Source organism: Petromyzon marinus, chromosome 4 (assembly GCF_048934315.1).
Source record: "Petromyzon marinus isolate PM22_M1 ecotype Great Lakes invasive population chromosome 4, UKy_Petmar_22M1.pri1.0, whole genome shotgun sequence".
Lineage (NCBI taxonomy): Eukaryota > Metazoa > Chordata > Hyperoartia > Petromyzontiformes > Petromyzontidae > Petromyzon > Petromyzon marinus.
In genome coordinates this window covers 21,848,816-21,865,903 of record NC_133670.1, presented here as the reverse complement: position 1 = coordinate 21,865,903, position 17,088 = coordinate 21,848,816, and the positions used below count along the sequence as shown (strand labels likewise).

Here is a 17,088-nt window from a genome sequence, read left to right as displayed (position 1 = left end):
TAGCAAAACGTAGCCCCAGAGGCCTGGCACTGCCCAAGACGGGGTGGGGGGGGGGGTGCAGAACCCCTGAGATTTGGGCCTCGACTAAGATGCCAGAGGCAATATCATTATACGGAGTTGTTGGGGTTGGTTTTTTTTTGGCTGTGCAGTGAGATAAGGGGCGAAGCCAGGCGAAAATGATGGAGATAAACGAGTGATGAATTCCACCGTGGCACCTTATGAAATATACAGAATTAAATTACTGATTATATAAATATGTAACGCTTATATTCAATTAAGTACATTTTTGTTAAATGCCTGTTTGCCAAAATATTAAACACATTTTATTTCTGAAAACTGGAAAGGCAAAATGCTATTAGTATCTTATTCATTTTCTGCATTTGTGTATGTTCATAGGTGCGGAAAGTAAAAAAAAGTTCCAAAATAATAAAATACATTGCTTTGTGGACACACATATTTGGCAATCGGTAGTCATCATCACACTTGATGATTTTCTAAAGTAAAAAATACATAATTGATAAATCATTTCATCACTATGTATGTTTACCTTCTTTCACACTGTACGTAGCCAACCATGCTAATCGGAGGTGCGGGGAAAGGACTAAAATTAATGATATTAAAAAAATGAACACAGATGTTGCAAGAGTAGGCCATTGTGTATCCCAGCGTCACGGTTCAAAATTGCCAAAATAGAAAAATGTCTCCGATCAGTCATTTCCCGCAACTGTAAAAAAAAAAACAACCACTTGGCAGATGCCACCTGCAAAAGAGTCATGAGTCACATAAGAGGCTTCCCAGGTATAAACAAACATAACAATACATAATAATAATAAGCCCTCATGAGATCAGTGCAGAGCTTGTTACTGGACGGCGACACTATTGGACAGCGGTCCTTCATTCCTCCTTCAAATTGTGTTCCGCGCCGTCTGCACCGCGGCTTCCCGGTCGCGCCGACGAGCGTCCCTTGCTGAACCGTGTGCGGACCCGCGCAGGCGCTGCACTTCCAGGGCCGCCTCAAGTTCCTGCACGGGCAGAACCGCAAGGCGGCTGACGGCACCCAGGTGCCGTCGCAGTTGGCGCTGTTCGCCGTCGCCACGCCGCTCCAGCCGCCCGCCATCCTGGAGATCCGCACCAAGAACATGATCTTCCGTACCAAGCACAAACTGGACTTCACTCCCCTCGGCTGCGATGCCAAGTACGCCATCGGCCCTCCGGCAGCGGCGCTGCGGCGTGCAGTGATGCTTCCGGGTGTCAAATAAACTATTTGAGCTGTCGCGGCTGATTTCTGTGTCCGGGCGTGCATATCATTTGAGTTCGTGAATGTTGATGGTTGCGGAAGGTTTCTGGAATGACTCAGCATGGATGGGGCTTAGCAGTTGAGGAGGTTCATACCATTTCAGAGCAGTGAGCCAGCATTGCTGAGATCGCACTGGATAACAGTGTGGTCACAGGAAGCAGCCGTGACTGAACTGGATTCTCCCAACTGTGGCAAGATGATCGACAAAAAACAATCAGGGAATATCTTTCTCTTCCAGTTCATTCCATCTCTGAGAATGACAAATGTTGATATCATTAACATTAAGCAAACCCTCTTTGTAGGACATATAAAAGGTCTCTCTGAGTGCAAATAAAAAGATCCATTGTAGTGACTTTAGAACTAGTCCTGGAACATCCTGTCATGGGGCAATCTTCCAACACAGGACAATGCGCTGATACATTTGAGGGTTTGTAATGGAAGGTTCCTCATGAAGATGCTGATAGCACACTATTTTTTTTTAAGTGCATAAAATATCCCGGCAGCATGACAGCTTTCCAGCGACGTTGGCACTAGTTTTGCTCTTGATATCGACTGTGTACAGTGTAAGATTCCATTCGTGAGCATGAAGGGGCAGCAGCTTGAGCAAGGTCAATTATACGGATGCTGCAAAGCCTTCCTGCAGATGGTCTTTAAATGCTTCTCCCTTGTCGCTGGTTGTTGGTGATGCTTGCAGGGGCCGTGTGGTGTTGGGCTACACAGAGATCGAACTTTGCATGCGGGGCACGGGATACCAGTTCATCCACGCTGCTGACATGCTGCACTGCGCAGAGAATCACGTGCGGAGTAAGGATCACCGGCTTGTCGGGTCTGGTCCAACTTTCATAGATATCTTTCAAATATTGAATTGTGATGCATTGTTTAAGCTGACGGGGGGGTTGGTAGATTGCATTCATGGCGTCATATGTGTGATACGTGCACAATTATTACTACAAGATGGGCTGTTGACACACTAAACAGCAATGGGCTTCAGACCGGTACGTGTGGTAAATATGACTGAAGTGGTTGTGGTGGCTAAAGATGAATCCCTGCAATTTCCTGCTCGTGCCACTGGTAGTGTAAAGGCCTCGACTAGAGATGGACTCTAGATAGCCCTTCTCGAGGGTATTTGACCTCTGCTCCCAGACATCTCGGAATAGACGGGAGCACCCACAATTTACCCCACAACACACAACCTGTCTCTCTACTCTTTCGTTCTATTCGGTAAAGTCACGTAGGTAAAAAAAATAAAACAACAAAAATCACGACGTTTCGGCCATAACACAAGTGGCCTTCATCAGGTGAAGGGACCAGACTGTCTCGAGGACAGCGCTGGAGTGAACACAGCCAAGCTCAGACCGCGATCTTTAAGCTGTGTGAGAGGAATTAAGGTGCCTTGACAAAAAATTAGCATAAAAATTAGCATTTATTTGGCGGACTTAGCATGATGAACGGTGTAGAGGGGGTGAACATGTGCAGGCCGGCGAGGGGGGCAGGGGGAGTTTACATATTGATGGTGTGAAAAGGGAATTTTAAGAAGCTGCGAAAGTTTGGGGTACCACTACTTGAAAAAATATACTGTGCCATTGAAAATTAGTTTAATGTTTGGTTCGATTTAGAACATCTTTCCAATGGTTGCTTAATTTGAAACCATCTTCTCGGTTGAAATTGTGTCTGTGTTTGTAAATCACCTGATGAAGGCCACTTGTGTTGTGGCCGAAACGTCGTGATTTTTGTTGTTTTATTTTTTACCTACGTGACTTTACCGAATAGAACCAAAGAGTATGGATCCTTGCCGTCACGAAAGCTTCAAATCTAGAACCTGTCTCTCGGCTACCAATTTAAAATGCTGGGTTGACAGAGCAAGGGATGATTTAAGAAACTTGTTCGTAATTTCAACTGCTGCACCAGTAGAAGATCGAGTCAAATCAACGGCTTCTGGATTGTAATTCCTGCGTGCTAACCGTGCTACACCCGTGGCAGCATCTCACGTGAATCTAGGACATGTGCGAAAGAACGCTGCGCCTCTGTGTTTGTGCAGTGATGAGGACCGGAGAAAGTGGCCTCACGGTGTTCAGGCTTCTCACCAAGGACAAAGGCTGGACCTGGGTCCAAGCAAACGCTCGCCTCGTGTACAAGAACGGGAGGCCTGACTACATCATTGCAACTCAGCGGCCACTTTCGTGAGCACATTGCAGTGAACATGTATTTTACACAACGGCTACAGAGGCTACCCGGGTGTGGTGCTGACCACCCACCACCCTCGTGCACCGTGCAAGCCTTCGCGTTTGCTCGCTCACAGTGCTTGCCGCAACAGTCTGCCAATGGCTATTCGGGGGATCGTTGCCTTTGTGCGTTGCTTCCCCAGGGACGAGGAGGGAGCGGAGCAGCTGCGCAAGCGCTCGTTGCACCTGCCCTTCACGTACGCCACGGGCGAGGCGGTGCTCTACGAGTGCAGCTTCACGCTGCCCCCGTCGCTCGACCCCATGCAGCCGAAGGGGCACGGCGGCGGTGGCCGTGGGAAAAAGGGCTCGGGCTCCAAAGGGGCAGCCGGGGGATCGGGTGCTCGGGGCTCGCTGGATCCCGATTCTTTGCTGGGCGCGATGCTCCGGCAGGACGAGTCGGTGTACGTGTGTCCGCCCGACCCCGTTCCCAAGTTCTCTTTCTCCAAGAGCTACTTCTCGGAGCTGGGCAGCATGGGAAGCTTGGACGTTGTGGACCAGCTGTCGAGGGGCCGTGCGGTCGACAGGGCCACCATCACAGAGGAGTCCTCCGTAGGTTGAATGCAGTTGCGGCTGCATATGCAGAGGTTTCTGACGATGTGTGCATTGTGATATCCAGCGTGTCATTTTTTGTTGGTTTTATTTCATTGTTAAGCCAATGGGTCTTCAAAGGCAGCAGTTTATCTTCGGCAATCGTACAACATTACAGATTCAAACGATTAGCGTGTCCTTGCCACGTCCGATAATCCATATAGCTGCGTGAAATGTTAAAGAAAATATTTATCTCTGTAATTACGTAATGCCCTGCAATTAACTTCTTTCGCACTGTACGTAGCCAGCCGCGCTCATCGGAGGTTGCGGGATCTCACGTAAATCTCCTCGTACGAAAACACGCAAAGTTTTAGGCGCGTGCGACTGTAAGGCGTGCCGTCGACCAAAGTTGTGTGGGTTTCCACAGGCCGACATGAAGCCGGATATTAACACGGCTCTCATGCTCACACACGAGTTGGCTGACTTTGGGCAGCAGAGCTGCTCCACGATGCCCGGCCTCGGCCTCGGCGGCGAGGGCGACAGCGACGACGGGGCCGGGGGCGACCTCCTCAGCGCCCTGCAGTGCTTCGGCATCGGCGTGGACGAGCTGGATGTGTTCGAGCAGGACGAGCGGCTCGTGATGCTGGAGCTCGACTCGCTGTCGGCGCAGCTCAATGAGACCATCTCCAACATGGACATCCTGGACTACGTCGACGACTCGCTGAGCCGCCGCACGGGGCAGCTCTCCCAGGGGGAGCTCCCGGCCAAGCCTGAGAGCTCCCTTTCCTGTCCAAGCTCATCGCAGAGTCTCGCTTACATACAGCCGCAAGTGACTAATCAGCAGCAGCAGCCGCAGCAGCCACAGCAGCAGCAGCAGCAGCCGCCTGCCAAGCAAGCACATCAGCAAATGTTTTACAAGCCGAAGATAAACAGGAGATACACCAGCTGGGATGAGCAACAGCAACACGCAGCAATGCAGCAGCATCCCCAGACGTCACACCAGCCCCAGCGGCAGAGATTGCAATCAATGCAGCACCAAGCAGGGGCCCCGATCGTCAATGGGCAAATTCAGCAGCGCGCACAGCAGCAGCAGCAGCAGCAGCAAGTAATGCAGTCTTACCGATACACTCCTTTGGATGACGGTGGTGAGCAGTATAACGTGGAGGCTGCTACTGCCGCCGCTTACACCCAGAGCTTTCCACCCTGTCAGCAAATGCAGCTGAACAGCGGGGTTGCGGTCGACAGCAGCAGCAGCAGCAGCTACGGCCGCCTGGGCTGCAGCAGCAGCAGCAGCAGCAACGGGGCGGCCCAGTCAGGGGAAGGGCAGTGCAGGACAGCTGCAGCTGGAAGCTCCATCTGTGGCTATGCCACTCAGCTGCAGCAGTTCGTACCCTCAAAGATGCCGGCTGCTCAAAGCTTCATGCTGAAGCAGAACTTTAACCTGCTGTCCTCTTGCCAGTACCAGAGCCAACAGTGCCCAGCTACTGTCATGAAAGAGCAGCTCACCGGCGAGGTATCTGAGCGGCAGCAGCAGCAGCGGCACCAACTGCAGCAGCAGCAGCAGCAGGAGGAGGAGGACCTCCTGATGTCTTGTTCAGGCATCTCATGCACACTGGAACAGGAAAGGCAGTACAAGGTGAATATATTTTACGTATCTACTATAAACTCATTCATTGAAGTGTTCTGGCACTAGACAGGTCTGAGGCACAATCTACTCCATGTTTCTCTGACTTCCGCTGCTCTCTCCAACTCTCCGTATGTCCTTGATAACATCACCGAGCATCTCCATTCTTTCCCTTGATCGAGGAAAGAATCTTTCCTCCTTCAGCGGTCCCTTCCCTCTCGCTACGTGCCCAATCCAGCTCCGTATGCGTGCATGCATAATGTGTGCAGGATGGTGTGATGATTTGCACGTTTCTCACCGAGCTATTTGAGGACGCTTGATTCTTGTGGACACTCGAAAATGTTGCAGAGCATTGCCTGGCCACATGACATGCTAGTAGGTGAAAGGTATTGAAAGGTGTTATGGCATTATTTGATTGTTTTTCAGTGCGATAATTATTAAAAGTCTCACATTTTAAACGCGTCCATACCCGCGAAAAAAATGCATCCTTATACTTGCGAATGCGACAATACGTCTCAAACCCGCACTAACATGGTCCAATAGAAGGCATTTGCTTTAAAAAAAACTAAAATATTGCCGCAATCTCTAAACGATTCTGTTCTCTCCCAGCTCCCCATGGACCGCAACATCGGAAATGGCAACGTGCTCTACCAAGGCGTCAACTGCGAGCAGCTGAGCAGTTTTCCTGACGGAGAAACCCTTCCAGTCCACCCTGGCATGAGCCAGCCCATGCCTGATGCCATGCAGTACTTTCTGGACTCATAAATAAGGGTGGCAAAGGACAACCCATCTGTGCCCTCTTCCAAGCAATACACTAAAGTGTTACCAGCAAATTATGCAGTGTTATTGCCATAGAGTAAGTGTGCCACAAAGTTTTGAAAGCTCTTGTTTTTTTTAATTTAATATGTATACATGTTTTTGTGATCCTGATATGTGTATTTGACATGCACTAACCTTTTTTTCATCATTATTATTGTTGTTAAATACACATAATGTTATACATTTTTATTATATGATCTGCAGAGAGTATTCATCTGATGATTTGGCTGGTAAGTTGTTGTGATTTCTAGATTGACCATTAAAGTTCCAAAAACTGTAAGTGTTAAAGGTATATGATATTATGTGTGATGATTATTGTATTTGACGCAATATGGAAACATTTAATGATGCATTATTTTTGGTTTGTTTACATCATGTTGCTGATAAGTCAATGTGGCTATGATAAAAATAACGCACAAAAATCAGGCATGGGGAGATGCCAATTTTATATTAAAGTATAACACAGACAAGAGACAAAACTAAAATCTGGCATACATAACCTGATATTTTTTATTATGAACATTATTTACTGACTATACTGTAATATATGTACCCATGAGTTGTTTTCCTTTTTTTTCTAAGACTATATAAACTTATTCTAATAACGGCTGCACTCTGCAGAGGAAGGAATGAAACCATGTTGCACTATGAAGTGGACCCTGGCCTATTTTTTTCTGAACTATCTGAAGGATTTAGCTTATTAACATTGTAAAACAATGCTGAAATATTCTGTGCTTCCCATGCCAAGCATTTTTTTTTTATCACGTTATCGTTCAAGAGACTGTGGCGGTGGTGAATTGTCGGCTGAGTAATCTAACCTGCACCAAAGCGCAGAGTAAATGAGTATTTGTGTCATGAAGGATTTTTATTTCTATTGTTGTGTAGGTAGTTGTGGTTGTGGTGTCCACCAACAGGGGCTGGCTTAGGAGAATGGGGCCCTGTGCAAACTGGCTCCCCCTCCCAAACGTTTGTCCCAAGGTGGCATGGTTATAAGCACAAACTATCGTGAACATTACTACGCCTTAACACGGAGGCTTTCACAACCAATAGCACGGTTCATTATTGATCTTAAGGTCAGATCGCGTCAGCTAAATGCGTGGTAAAACCCTCCAATATGCAACAATTGTTAAATGTTGTGAATTTCTCTGCAACCCGCCGGTGTGCCGAAGCAGTCATAGATTGGCGTGATTGTTTGCGTGACAACCTTATTAATTGGCTGTGTCGGGTGGAGGGAGTTTACAACACACATTTTACTTACGCGATCTGACCCAAACAAAAAAATGTGCGAATAACTACACCTGTTACACATGCTGACAGCGCCTCCTCAGATCAACGCCTCCCGGCTCTCCGACAATGTGCGTCCTGGTTGCGTTGTTCGACATGGGAATCACACCGCGTGTTGTTCGACGTGGGAATCACACCGCGTGTTGTTGGACATGGGAATCACACTGCGTGTTGTTCGACATGGGAATCACACCGCGTGTTGTTCGACATGGAAATCACACCTCGTGTTGTTCGACATGGGAATCACACCGCGTGTTGTTGGACATGGGAATCACACCACGTGTAGTTCGACATGAGAATCACACCACGTGTTGTTCGACATGGGAATCACACCGCGTGTTGTTCGACATGGGAATCACACCGCGTGTTGTTCGACATGGGAATCACACCACGTGTAGTTCGACATGAGAATCACACCGCGTGTTGTTGGACATGGGAATCACACCGCGTGTTGTTCGACATGGGAATCACACCACGTGCTCTCCGGCATGGGAATCACACCTCGTGTTGTTCGGCATGGGAATCACACCACGTGTTGTTCGACATGGGAATCACACCACGTGCTCTCCGGCATGGGAATCACACCTCGTGTTGTTCGGCATGGGAATCACACCACGTGTTGTTCGACATGGGAATCACACCACGTGTTGTTCGACATGGGAATCACACCACGTGTTGTTCGGCATGGGAATCACACCTCGTGTTGTTCGGCATGGGAATCACACCACGTGTTGTTCGACATGGGAATCACACCACGTGCTCTCCGGCATGGGAATTACACCTCGTGTTGTTCGGCATGGGAATCACACCGCGTGTTGTTCGACATGGGAATCACACCTCGTGTTGTTCGACATGGGAATCACACCACGTGTTGTTCGACATGGGAATCACACCACATGCTCTCCGGCATGGGAATCACACCACGTGTAGTTCGACATGGGAAGCACACTGCGTGTTGTTCAGCATGGAAATCACACCTCGTGTTGTTCGACATGGGAATTACACCTCGTGTTGTTCGACATGGGAATCACACCTCGTGTTGTTCGACGTGATTTCCATGCTGAACAACACAACCCGAAAAAACATCAGAGAGAGTAATTATTATTTTGTTGTTTTCATTTTGAAATATTCCACCACTCAGTATTTTTTATATATATAGTTTAAGGTTGTATGAACTGTTGGGTGTGGTGCAGATTAAAGGATTGTTTTCTTTGCATTGTTGTTTTGAATATTGCAGTACATAGCCATAAGCAAATGCAACACTTATGAGTTTGTGAAACGATTGTAGAATACATAGCATACATTGCTACACTACCTATTTCCAAAAGAACAAATCAAACAGATAAAAATAACCATTGTTTATATATATACATTACGTCTCAAAATAATGTAAATTAACCACTGAAATCTACCAGTATTTAATTGTGCAATTATGAAACGACCAAAACGATACACAGGACTTCAATAAAGACAACTATGAAGAAATTCACGTGTAATTGTTAAAGTGCCAGAATATATAAAAAAAATGTTAATAATGTACTTTTTTTACATTGTCTTACTGCTAAATAAAAGTGGAAGCGTTTTGGAATATCTGTCCAAGTCCGTCACTCAAACTCAATTCATAGATGTGAGTCTGCATGGAGGGTACATCATATACAAATACAATGTCTAAAGCAACTGGAATCAGATTCAAGTGCAATTCGATTACGCTATTGCTTTATGTGTTTAACATCGCAAAGCGACGCCTGTGATTTGCTAAGTGAAATCCGTGTGGTAAAATAACAGTCCATTTGTTATTAAACACGATGTTAAGGGTTTTGGCCTCCATAGCATCCCTTTCAATTTCCCTTCATTGAAATCAACTCAAGAATGTTGATCTCATGGGCCCAGTGGGAATGGAGCCCTTTCAATGTCGATTTTTTTTATCTTTAAAATTTAATTCGATTTAAAAATCTACATTGGAACTTTTAAGTATGATTTAAAACAAATTTCTTGCCAACTGATTTTTGTCTTCAGTTTGTTGTGCTTCGTCCGCAACCTCCCGATTAGTACGGTTGGCTACGTACGGTGCGAAAGAAGGTCAACCAGACGAACATGAACAATGTGATGACGTTAATGAGGGAGTAGACATTCGCAGCTAATAGAAAACGTCACGTGAAAAACACACTGCGATTATTAGCTGCGTTTTTTAAAAATAAATATGTATTTTTTTAAGATCCTGAGAGGAACGACTGTCTACACGTCAATTAACGAGTCTTCGACCGACAGGAATAGTTGTAACCGTTTATTTAATGCACAAGTGGCGAGGCAGCAATTCTAAAGTTATTCGGAAGTAATTTAGAAGTTTTACAATAGAATTGTAAAACAGAATTGTAAAAATACATGACAAGAGAGTAATGTTTCTGAATAAGTATTGATAATTAGTATTGTTGATCAAGCATGGAATTTCAATACAATTAGTATCTATTTTTTAAATGTACTTTATATCAACATTATTCTTAATGGTATCATTGTACAGTACTTGCATTTTTATTTCACAATAATCGATGGTGTACCCTTTAAGCAGTGTAAACCTCATCGATTTTACCAGACCGTATCTACAACCTTCAATTTGGTCTATCCACTGCTGGATGAAATCCTTCCCCCGCCGTCACCATCCCGCATGAGCTGCAATGCCACAAGCCATCTCACTCCTGCGCGTGCGCTGTGTTCGCAGTGTAATGCCAAGCATCCATCTCCCCCTTTGCTTCCTTGCGTACGTTTCATCGTTTGTCTAAATGCCTTTGTTATTGTCAATGTTTTTGGTGTACCTCTCAGTGCATCGATTGAAAAGCGTTTCCTTCAAGCACTTCGAGATGCTCATTTGCTGCATGATCAAATTTGCTTTCCCCAAAGTTGCATTCATCCTGCTCTTGCTCGCCTCTTTATTTAATAACGTGTATCCCCATTTACCTTCCATGATTAGCTTCGGGTGGGCATTTTTTGCCGTGTTTTCCAATTGTGTCCCCGTTATCGTTTAGCAAACTTTGCCAGGCCCACTTATCGCTCGACCATCGCGCTCAGGTTTTATAGTTGAAGAAGCGGAATACAAAAGTGTACATCAGCATAGGTGGCTTTCACACAAACTGCTTAAGAATACGCACTCGTTCTGCTGTTGGTAGGTTTTAACCGTTCTGCTGTGCAGTTATTCTGAAATGTTTGTAGGTTGTACCGCGTGTTGTTCGGCATGACGTCCGATGTGGTGCGAAACGTCAGGCACCGTGCCTGACAACACATGGTAACAGCCTGAAAACTCAAGTGAGAATAGACACTCAATCATGTGCAGTGCCACATTGTTACGTTACATAATGTGGACCCTCATGCAAAATGTACCTTGCCAGAGTCTATCCACCAAAAAGTCTCTCGATTGTAATTTTTTGATATAGCAGTACCGACGAGTTCCACGCTTTGCACTGTATAATAGAATATATAACGTAGTATTTAAACTAGATTGACTAATTTAGTGATTCCAAACATATAAAGTATATTTTGAAAGTAAAACAAGCTTAAATTTGATTATTAGGGCTTAAAGTGTGACAAATTGAGTCTTAACAAAAAACATTCACACTGGGTGTGGACACTCACAACCTAACATTTTTATTTTGTTCTTACAAAACAACACGTGTGGCTAAAGTTCACTTTTCAAGGCCTATTACAATCAATCATGTATTGTTCACCAAAACATAAGGGTACAATTTCAAAAGATGTAATGTCCACATATAAATAGAATGCAATAATTGCAATTGAATCAAGTGATTGTGCATTCTCAACGTGTGTAGCGGAAGTACAAGGTGTATTTTAAATATCATGGGACCTTTTTTCCCAGCATCATACTTTGATACTGGAAAAAGGTCCCACGATATAGCTGCTCACCCCGAGATTTAAATGCTCCGATAGTGACATTGTACTTGTACTGTTCGCCTTTTGCCGTTCTCTGGTCTGACACTGGTGAGACTAGGCCATAAAGAAGGCTGTCCCTGGTGTAGGCCAATCAGTTTCATAGACAATGCCCAAATATTATCAGAGTTTATGTTTGTTTGCATGTTCACCACAAGTACGTGTGGTTAATGCAGATATGGTTCTTTGCAAAAGGAATCTATTTGGTGTTTGAACATCTTAACACAACCTGTTTTAATTGCCAGAATGGGTCAAACTTATTCCTATTTGTCATGGATCTGAAATGCTGTGCAGGAGGCCCTGGGAGGGGCTGGTGACAGCCTACGAGCTTGACATTCAACACAGGACTGAGGCTGAAGAATTCACAGCATTCAAAAACATTCACATACGCTTTCTTACGACTTGTATTTTTGCGGTGTCTGAACACTACACTGGTAACATTAAACGATTCAGAAATGTCGAGGCTCATTTACAGTTTAGTTGTGTATTGATGACTTCAGCGGTACTGCTTTTGTAATCAATTAAACCGTGAACAGCGTCGTGTTAACGTTGCAAATTGCTAACTCCACAATTTATATTATAATCATGGTTTCACTTACATTGCCATGATATCCGCACCCCCGATTAGCACGGTTGGCTATGTTGGTATGAATGTTAAACTTCTTTTACACCGTTCGTAGCCAACCGTGCTAATCGGAGGTGCGGGGGAAGGACAACAAACTCAGCACAAAAAGGGAGTTCCAAAGAAATTAGTTTTCAATTTAGATGGATTAAAAGTGCATAACTCCTCCAGTGGCTTCCTAATATCGGAAGGAAGAGTGTTCCAGACGGCCGCAGATATGCATCTGAAAGCGCGCAATGCGGTGACCGTCTTTGTTCGATGGCTACCCAAAATCCGCCGCTGCGAGGATTACTGGAGTTCGCTTGGTGATGGTTTTTGCTCCTTGACGAGATCAGCCAGGTATTGTGGTGCATTTGTGAGAAGTACTTTGTGTGTAATGAGTGTGGCTATGTACAGTGCGAAAGAAGTTCAACATACATGCAGCTGGCATTTAACCAAAATTCAGTCGAAGTAGGCTTCATTCAACAAGGGACACATTCATGTTTCTGTTAAAAACCTCGTCCTGTAATATACGTTACTTGCCCAGTGAGAGGCATTGCAATTTATTGGTACTGATTTATGTTTTGGCAGGAATAGATTTTCCACCAGCCTAGCAGAAAGAGCACGAATTTGGCCATTCTTCTGACAAAATATTGTTGGAGACTACATGCCAACTCTTTTGGAAGGGAGGCTCATAGTTGCAAAATAACCCAAGGAAAATACTCTAAACAAATGCCTACTGCTGTTAGAACATCTTTAATGTCCACCGTATTGCAGATGGGCATGCTTTATATATTTTCTGAAGAAAGTACTCGGTGACAATGGGAAATTAATGAACGATTCCATCCAAACCGACTCGGTCACAAGTGTGCTCACTGCGATGCTTGGTCACTGAACACGTAATGAAGCATCAGTACATCAAAGTAGATGCTATATGACAATTTGTATTAAAATGTTCACGAAAGTAATACGGTCAAGTCACATTAATAACGTGACAAAGAAACAATATGAGCAACAACGAAAAACACAAGTCATTAAGTAACCTATCTACGTGACTTTACCGAAAGACCCAAGAATATTAAATAATTGATACATTTTTATTCAATATTGGCCCTGATTTGTGACAATTCGTTGAATTGTTAAGGGGTCGGGTGTTTGATGACATGTCAACACATAATAGGTGTGGATATGTTTTTTAAAATCTCTCTCTTTCCCGCTCACTAAAATGTCGAGTAATATTATTTTGCAAATATTCCATTGTGCACCTGGTGCTACACGTGGATCACCGTAACCATTTTTTGTTTTGATTTGCGCCACGTTCGAATGGGAGAAGGCTGAAGTGTTACAGGACACTGACACTGAGGGTTGCGCTCCAGTCTGATGAACCAATTTCCAATACTGTAGGCTCTGATTGGCGTTCATTATTTTGTATACGACATTACAACGTCTGTGTTCCAGATTGAGCCAAGTTAAATAGATCCCCATTTGGTTATGCAGCCAAAAAAAATACACAGCATGTGTAAAAACATGTAATGCTCCTAGATTGAAAGAAGTTCAACATACATGCATACATTGCACTTATACAATGCTACACATTTTAGCATTTGACAAAAACAGGAAATGATATTCATGCATCATGCCTACACATTCAATGAGATGTGTTTTACTGGCCCAGTCAGATGACTGAGGGAAGCATTGCCATGCAATCTTATCACATTCAGAAGGCAATCATGCACAAATACATTATGGTTAATTCAGTGCTGTACATTTTACACGTAATTGTGTGAGGTGAGTAGTAAGCACAATGTGAACATTTTTAAACACACTGCTTCTATCAGTGACCTTTGAAATGAATGGCTGTTTTAGATAATGGATGGGCGGTTTGATTGAAAGTTATATTGTAAAATACCTAGTTTTTAAATGTGCTTTGTGTTATTACATTTTTTTGGGCCAACTTAGTGTGGCATACAGTGTATCATACGTACAGTGTATCATAAAGCTTTAAATCAAGACTATTGCAAATTAGTAGCATTATTATGGTATGTATATTTAAGAAAAACTATAAATACATTTGCTTTACGTTTATTATCATGTTAAAACATGAGTGTACAAATAATGTTGGTTTTACAGTAATAATGATTATGTCACGATACATATGAGCAATACATTAATAAACAGGACGATTGCATTGACACAATCAAATCCATCAGCGGGGGTGTCATGGTGTTTTAAGCTCGATGTCAGCAGCACTTTGTTATTTTGTATCTTTCAGACCTCCCTATTTAATGTTTAATCATCTGCATGTCACATTTTTTTCAAAATTGAACATTTCGGATTGTTTATTACCCATATAATGGGAAGCATAACACAAATTAAACCCTTCCTTAAAATGACAAGGTAATCGGATGGATTACACTATGTAACACAATTTTTGTTCCTGGGTAGTAAGTGTTATTTCGTAATTTATGCCTAAAAAGTATAGAAAATGGCTATTATTTCCCACAAACATTGCTTTTGTGACCAGGGCAGTGATATTTTGAAATGTACCTATTTTCATGAGAAAACGGGCGAATTTGTCTCTTTTCATTCACATAAAGTAAAAAAAGAACAACATGAATCAAAAGTATCATGTATTTAAACTAAAGTAATACAAAGATTTAGAAGTGAGTAGTTTTTCGAGATTTAGGATTATACTGTAAATCACTTTCACGAATCAGCCCCCAAATCGTGTTCTCGTTATACTGTCCTTGGTAGCAGCGTTCAAGTCCAGTATATCCTGGTGGAAGCACTCGTTTTGCTCTTCCGAGTACGCTCCCATGTTCTCCTTGAATTTATCAAATTGAGCATCAAGGATATGGACTTTGAGGGACATCCTACAGCCCATCGTGCCTAGTTATTCACCAGTCTTAACCAGCTCCACATCGTTTTCGACCTTGTGATTGCCCAGGAAGCCACGAACTACTGCGACAAAGCTGTTCCAAGCCGCTTTCTCCTTACTAGGGAGCTTCTTGGGGAATTCATTGCACTCCAGGATCTTCTTTATCTCTGGTCCAATGAAGACACCGGCTTTGACCTTTGCCTCAGACAGCTTAGTGAAGAAGTCTTGAAGGTACTTGAAGGCTGCCGACTCCTTATCTACAGCTCTGACAAATTGTTTCATAAGGCCCAATTTGATGTGCAGTGGTGGCATCAGCACATTCCGCGGGTCCACCAGTGACTCCAACTTGACGTTGTTCCTCCCCACAGAGAACTCGGTCCGCTGTAGCCAGTTCCACCTGTGGGAGTACGCCTTGGTGTCCCTGCTGCCCAAAAGGCAAAGATAGCAGGGAAACTTGGTAAAACCGCATGGGAGACCCATTAGGAATTCAACCATTTCGAAGTCTCCGATGACCTCCCAGCAAGGCTGGATTATGGACCAGGCTAGTGGGGTCCAGCTCCCTGGGGCCTCGGACTGCCAGGGGGCCTCCAAGCCTCAGGCCGCGCATGGTGCGTGGCCCAAGACTTCAGTGTTCAACTTCCGAAGGCCCCTCAGTGCGCATAGCGCAAGCTGACCACTAGGCCCCTGGGTGCTTATAGCGTGAGATAACCACTAGGGCCTCCCAGACCCCTCAGCGCATACTATGTGAGGGCCCCCGGGCCCATTGCTGTTTAATATGCGAGCTCACCACTAGGGCCCCACCAGACCCCTCAGTGTTTACAATGTGAGGACATCCAGGTTCCTTGGTGTTTAAATAGTGAGCTGACCACTAGGGCCCCTAGGCCCCTGGGGCTTAAAGCATGAGCTGACCGCTGGGGCCCCCGGGCCCCGCAGCGCTTACAATGTGAGGCCCCTCGGTGCTTAAAGCGTGAGCTGACCACTGGGGCCCCCGGGCCCCTGGGCGCTTACAGTGTGAGTTGACCACTAGGGCCCCCAGGCCCCTCGGTGCCCACATCGACTGTAACACCTGGGGGCACCTTGGTACATACAGTGCATGCTTAACACGAGAGCCTCTCGGATAGTACAGTGCTTCTGTACAACGGAGCCACTGGTTGGCACGCTGCGATACGCTGTGACATGATACAATATTCACTAACAAGTCAGTGAATTCCGCATATTATGGCAAGCCGTTCGTTATTTGACTAACCGTCACTAGCTATCCCTTTATTTTAGCTAGCTGACCATTTTCCCTCACGAGCTGCCCATATGATTCAGCTTGTTAACAAATTAGTTAGCTAGCTGCCATTTTTGCCAGCTAGCTGCCCTTGCAACCAAATTATCTGCACTAAAAAGCCAGCTAGTGAGGCCGAGGGATCGACGTTTGTTGAGAGCTTCATTAGCCGTTGACAAATCAATTATTAAAAATACACCAGTCTTGTGAAACATTAAAAAAATACGCCAAAAGCTCTATTTTTTTCATACACTGACGCATATATAAGAGACCCAATCAATACTTAAAGATTAAGGTAAACCCCATTCATTTTTTTCCATAGACTGTTTTTAGATCCACGGAAGTAGATTATGCTAACGTTCATATGCAAATATCATCGATGGGGTGTGGCCTGTGGGGTGTGGCCCCTCCCCATCGATGGGGTGTGGCCTGTGGGGTGTGGCCCCTCCCCATCGATGGGGTGTGGCCTGTGGGGTGTGGCCCCTCCCCATCGATGGGGTGTGGCCTGTCGGGTGTGGCCCCTCCCCATCGATGGGGTGTGGCCTATGTGCATCGTCTCCACCAAGTCATTTCACTGACTTATCAGAAACCTTTGTTGGTTGTTCAGCCAATGAAAAAAAAGTTACGAT

At 44.9% G+C, this 17,088-nt stretch overlaps 1 protein-coding gene across 2 annotated transcripts in view; it reads left to right on the top strand.

The window, feature by feature from the left end:
- Positions 1 to 14,517, top strand: part of LOC116938332 (aryl hydrocarbon receptor-like) — a 107,158-nt gene extending 92,641 nt beyond the window's left edge. For both annotated transcript variants that reach the window (XM_032945452.2, XM_032945445.2), the window contains exons 7-12: positions 993 to 1,195; positions 1,992 to 2,101; positions 3,336 to 3,477; positions 3,663 to 4,068; positions 4,475 to 5,683; positions 6,281 to 14,517. In XM_032945452.2, coding sequence (XP_032801343.1) covers positions 993 to 1,195; positions 1,992 to 2,101; positions 3,336 to 3,477; positions 3,663 to 4,068; positions 4,475 to 5,683; positions 6,281 to 6,436 — 2,226 coding nt within the window. In that variant the 3' untranslated portion in view covers positions 6,437 to 14,517. The remainder of the gene's footprint in view (positions 1 to 992; positions 1,196 to 1,991; positions 2,102 to 3,335; positions 3,478 to 3,662; positions 4,069 to 4,474; positions 5,684 to 6,280) is intronic.
- Positions 14,518 to 17,088: the final 2,571 nt, after the last annotated feature.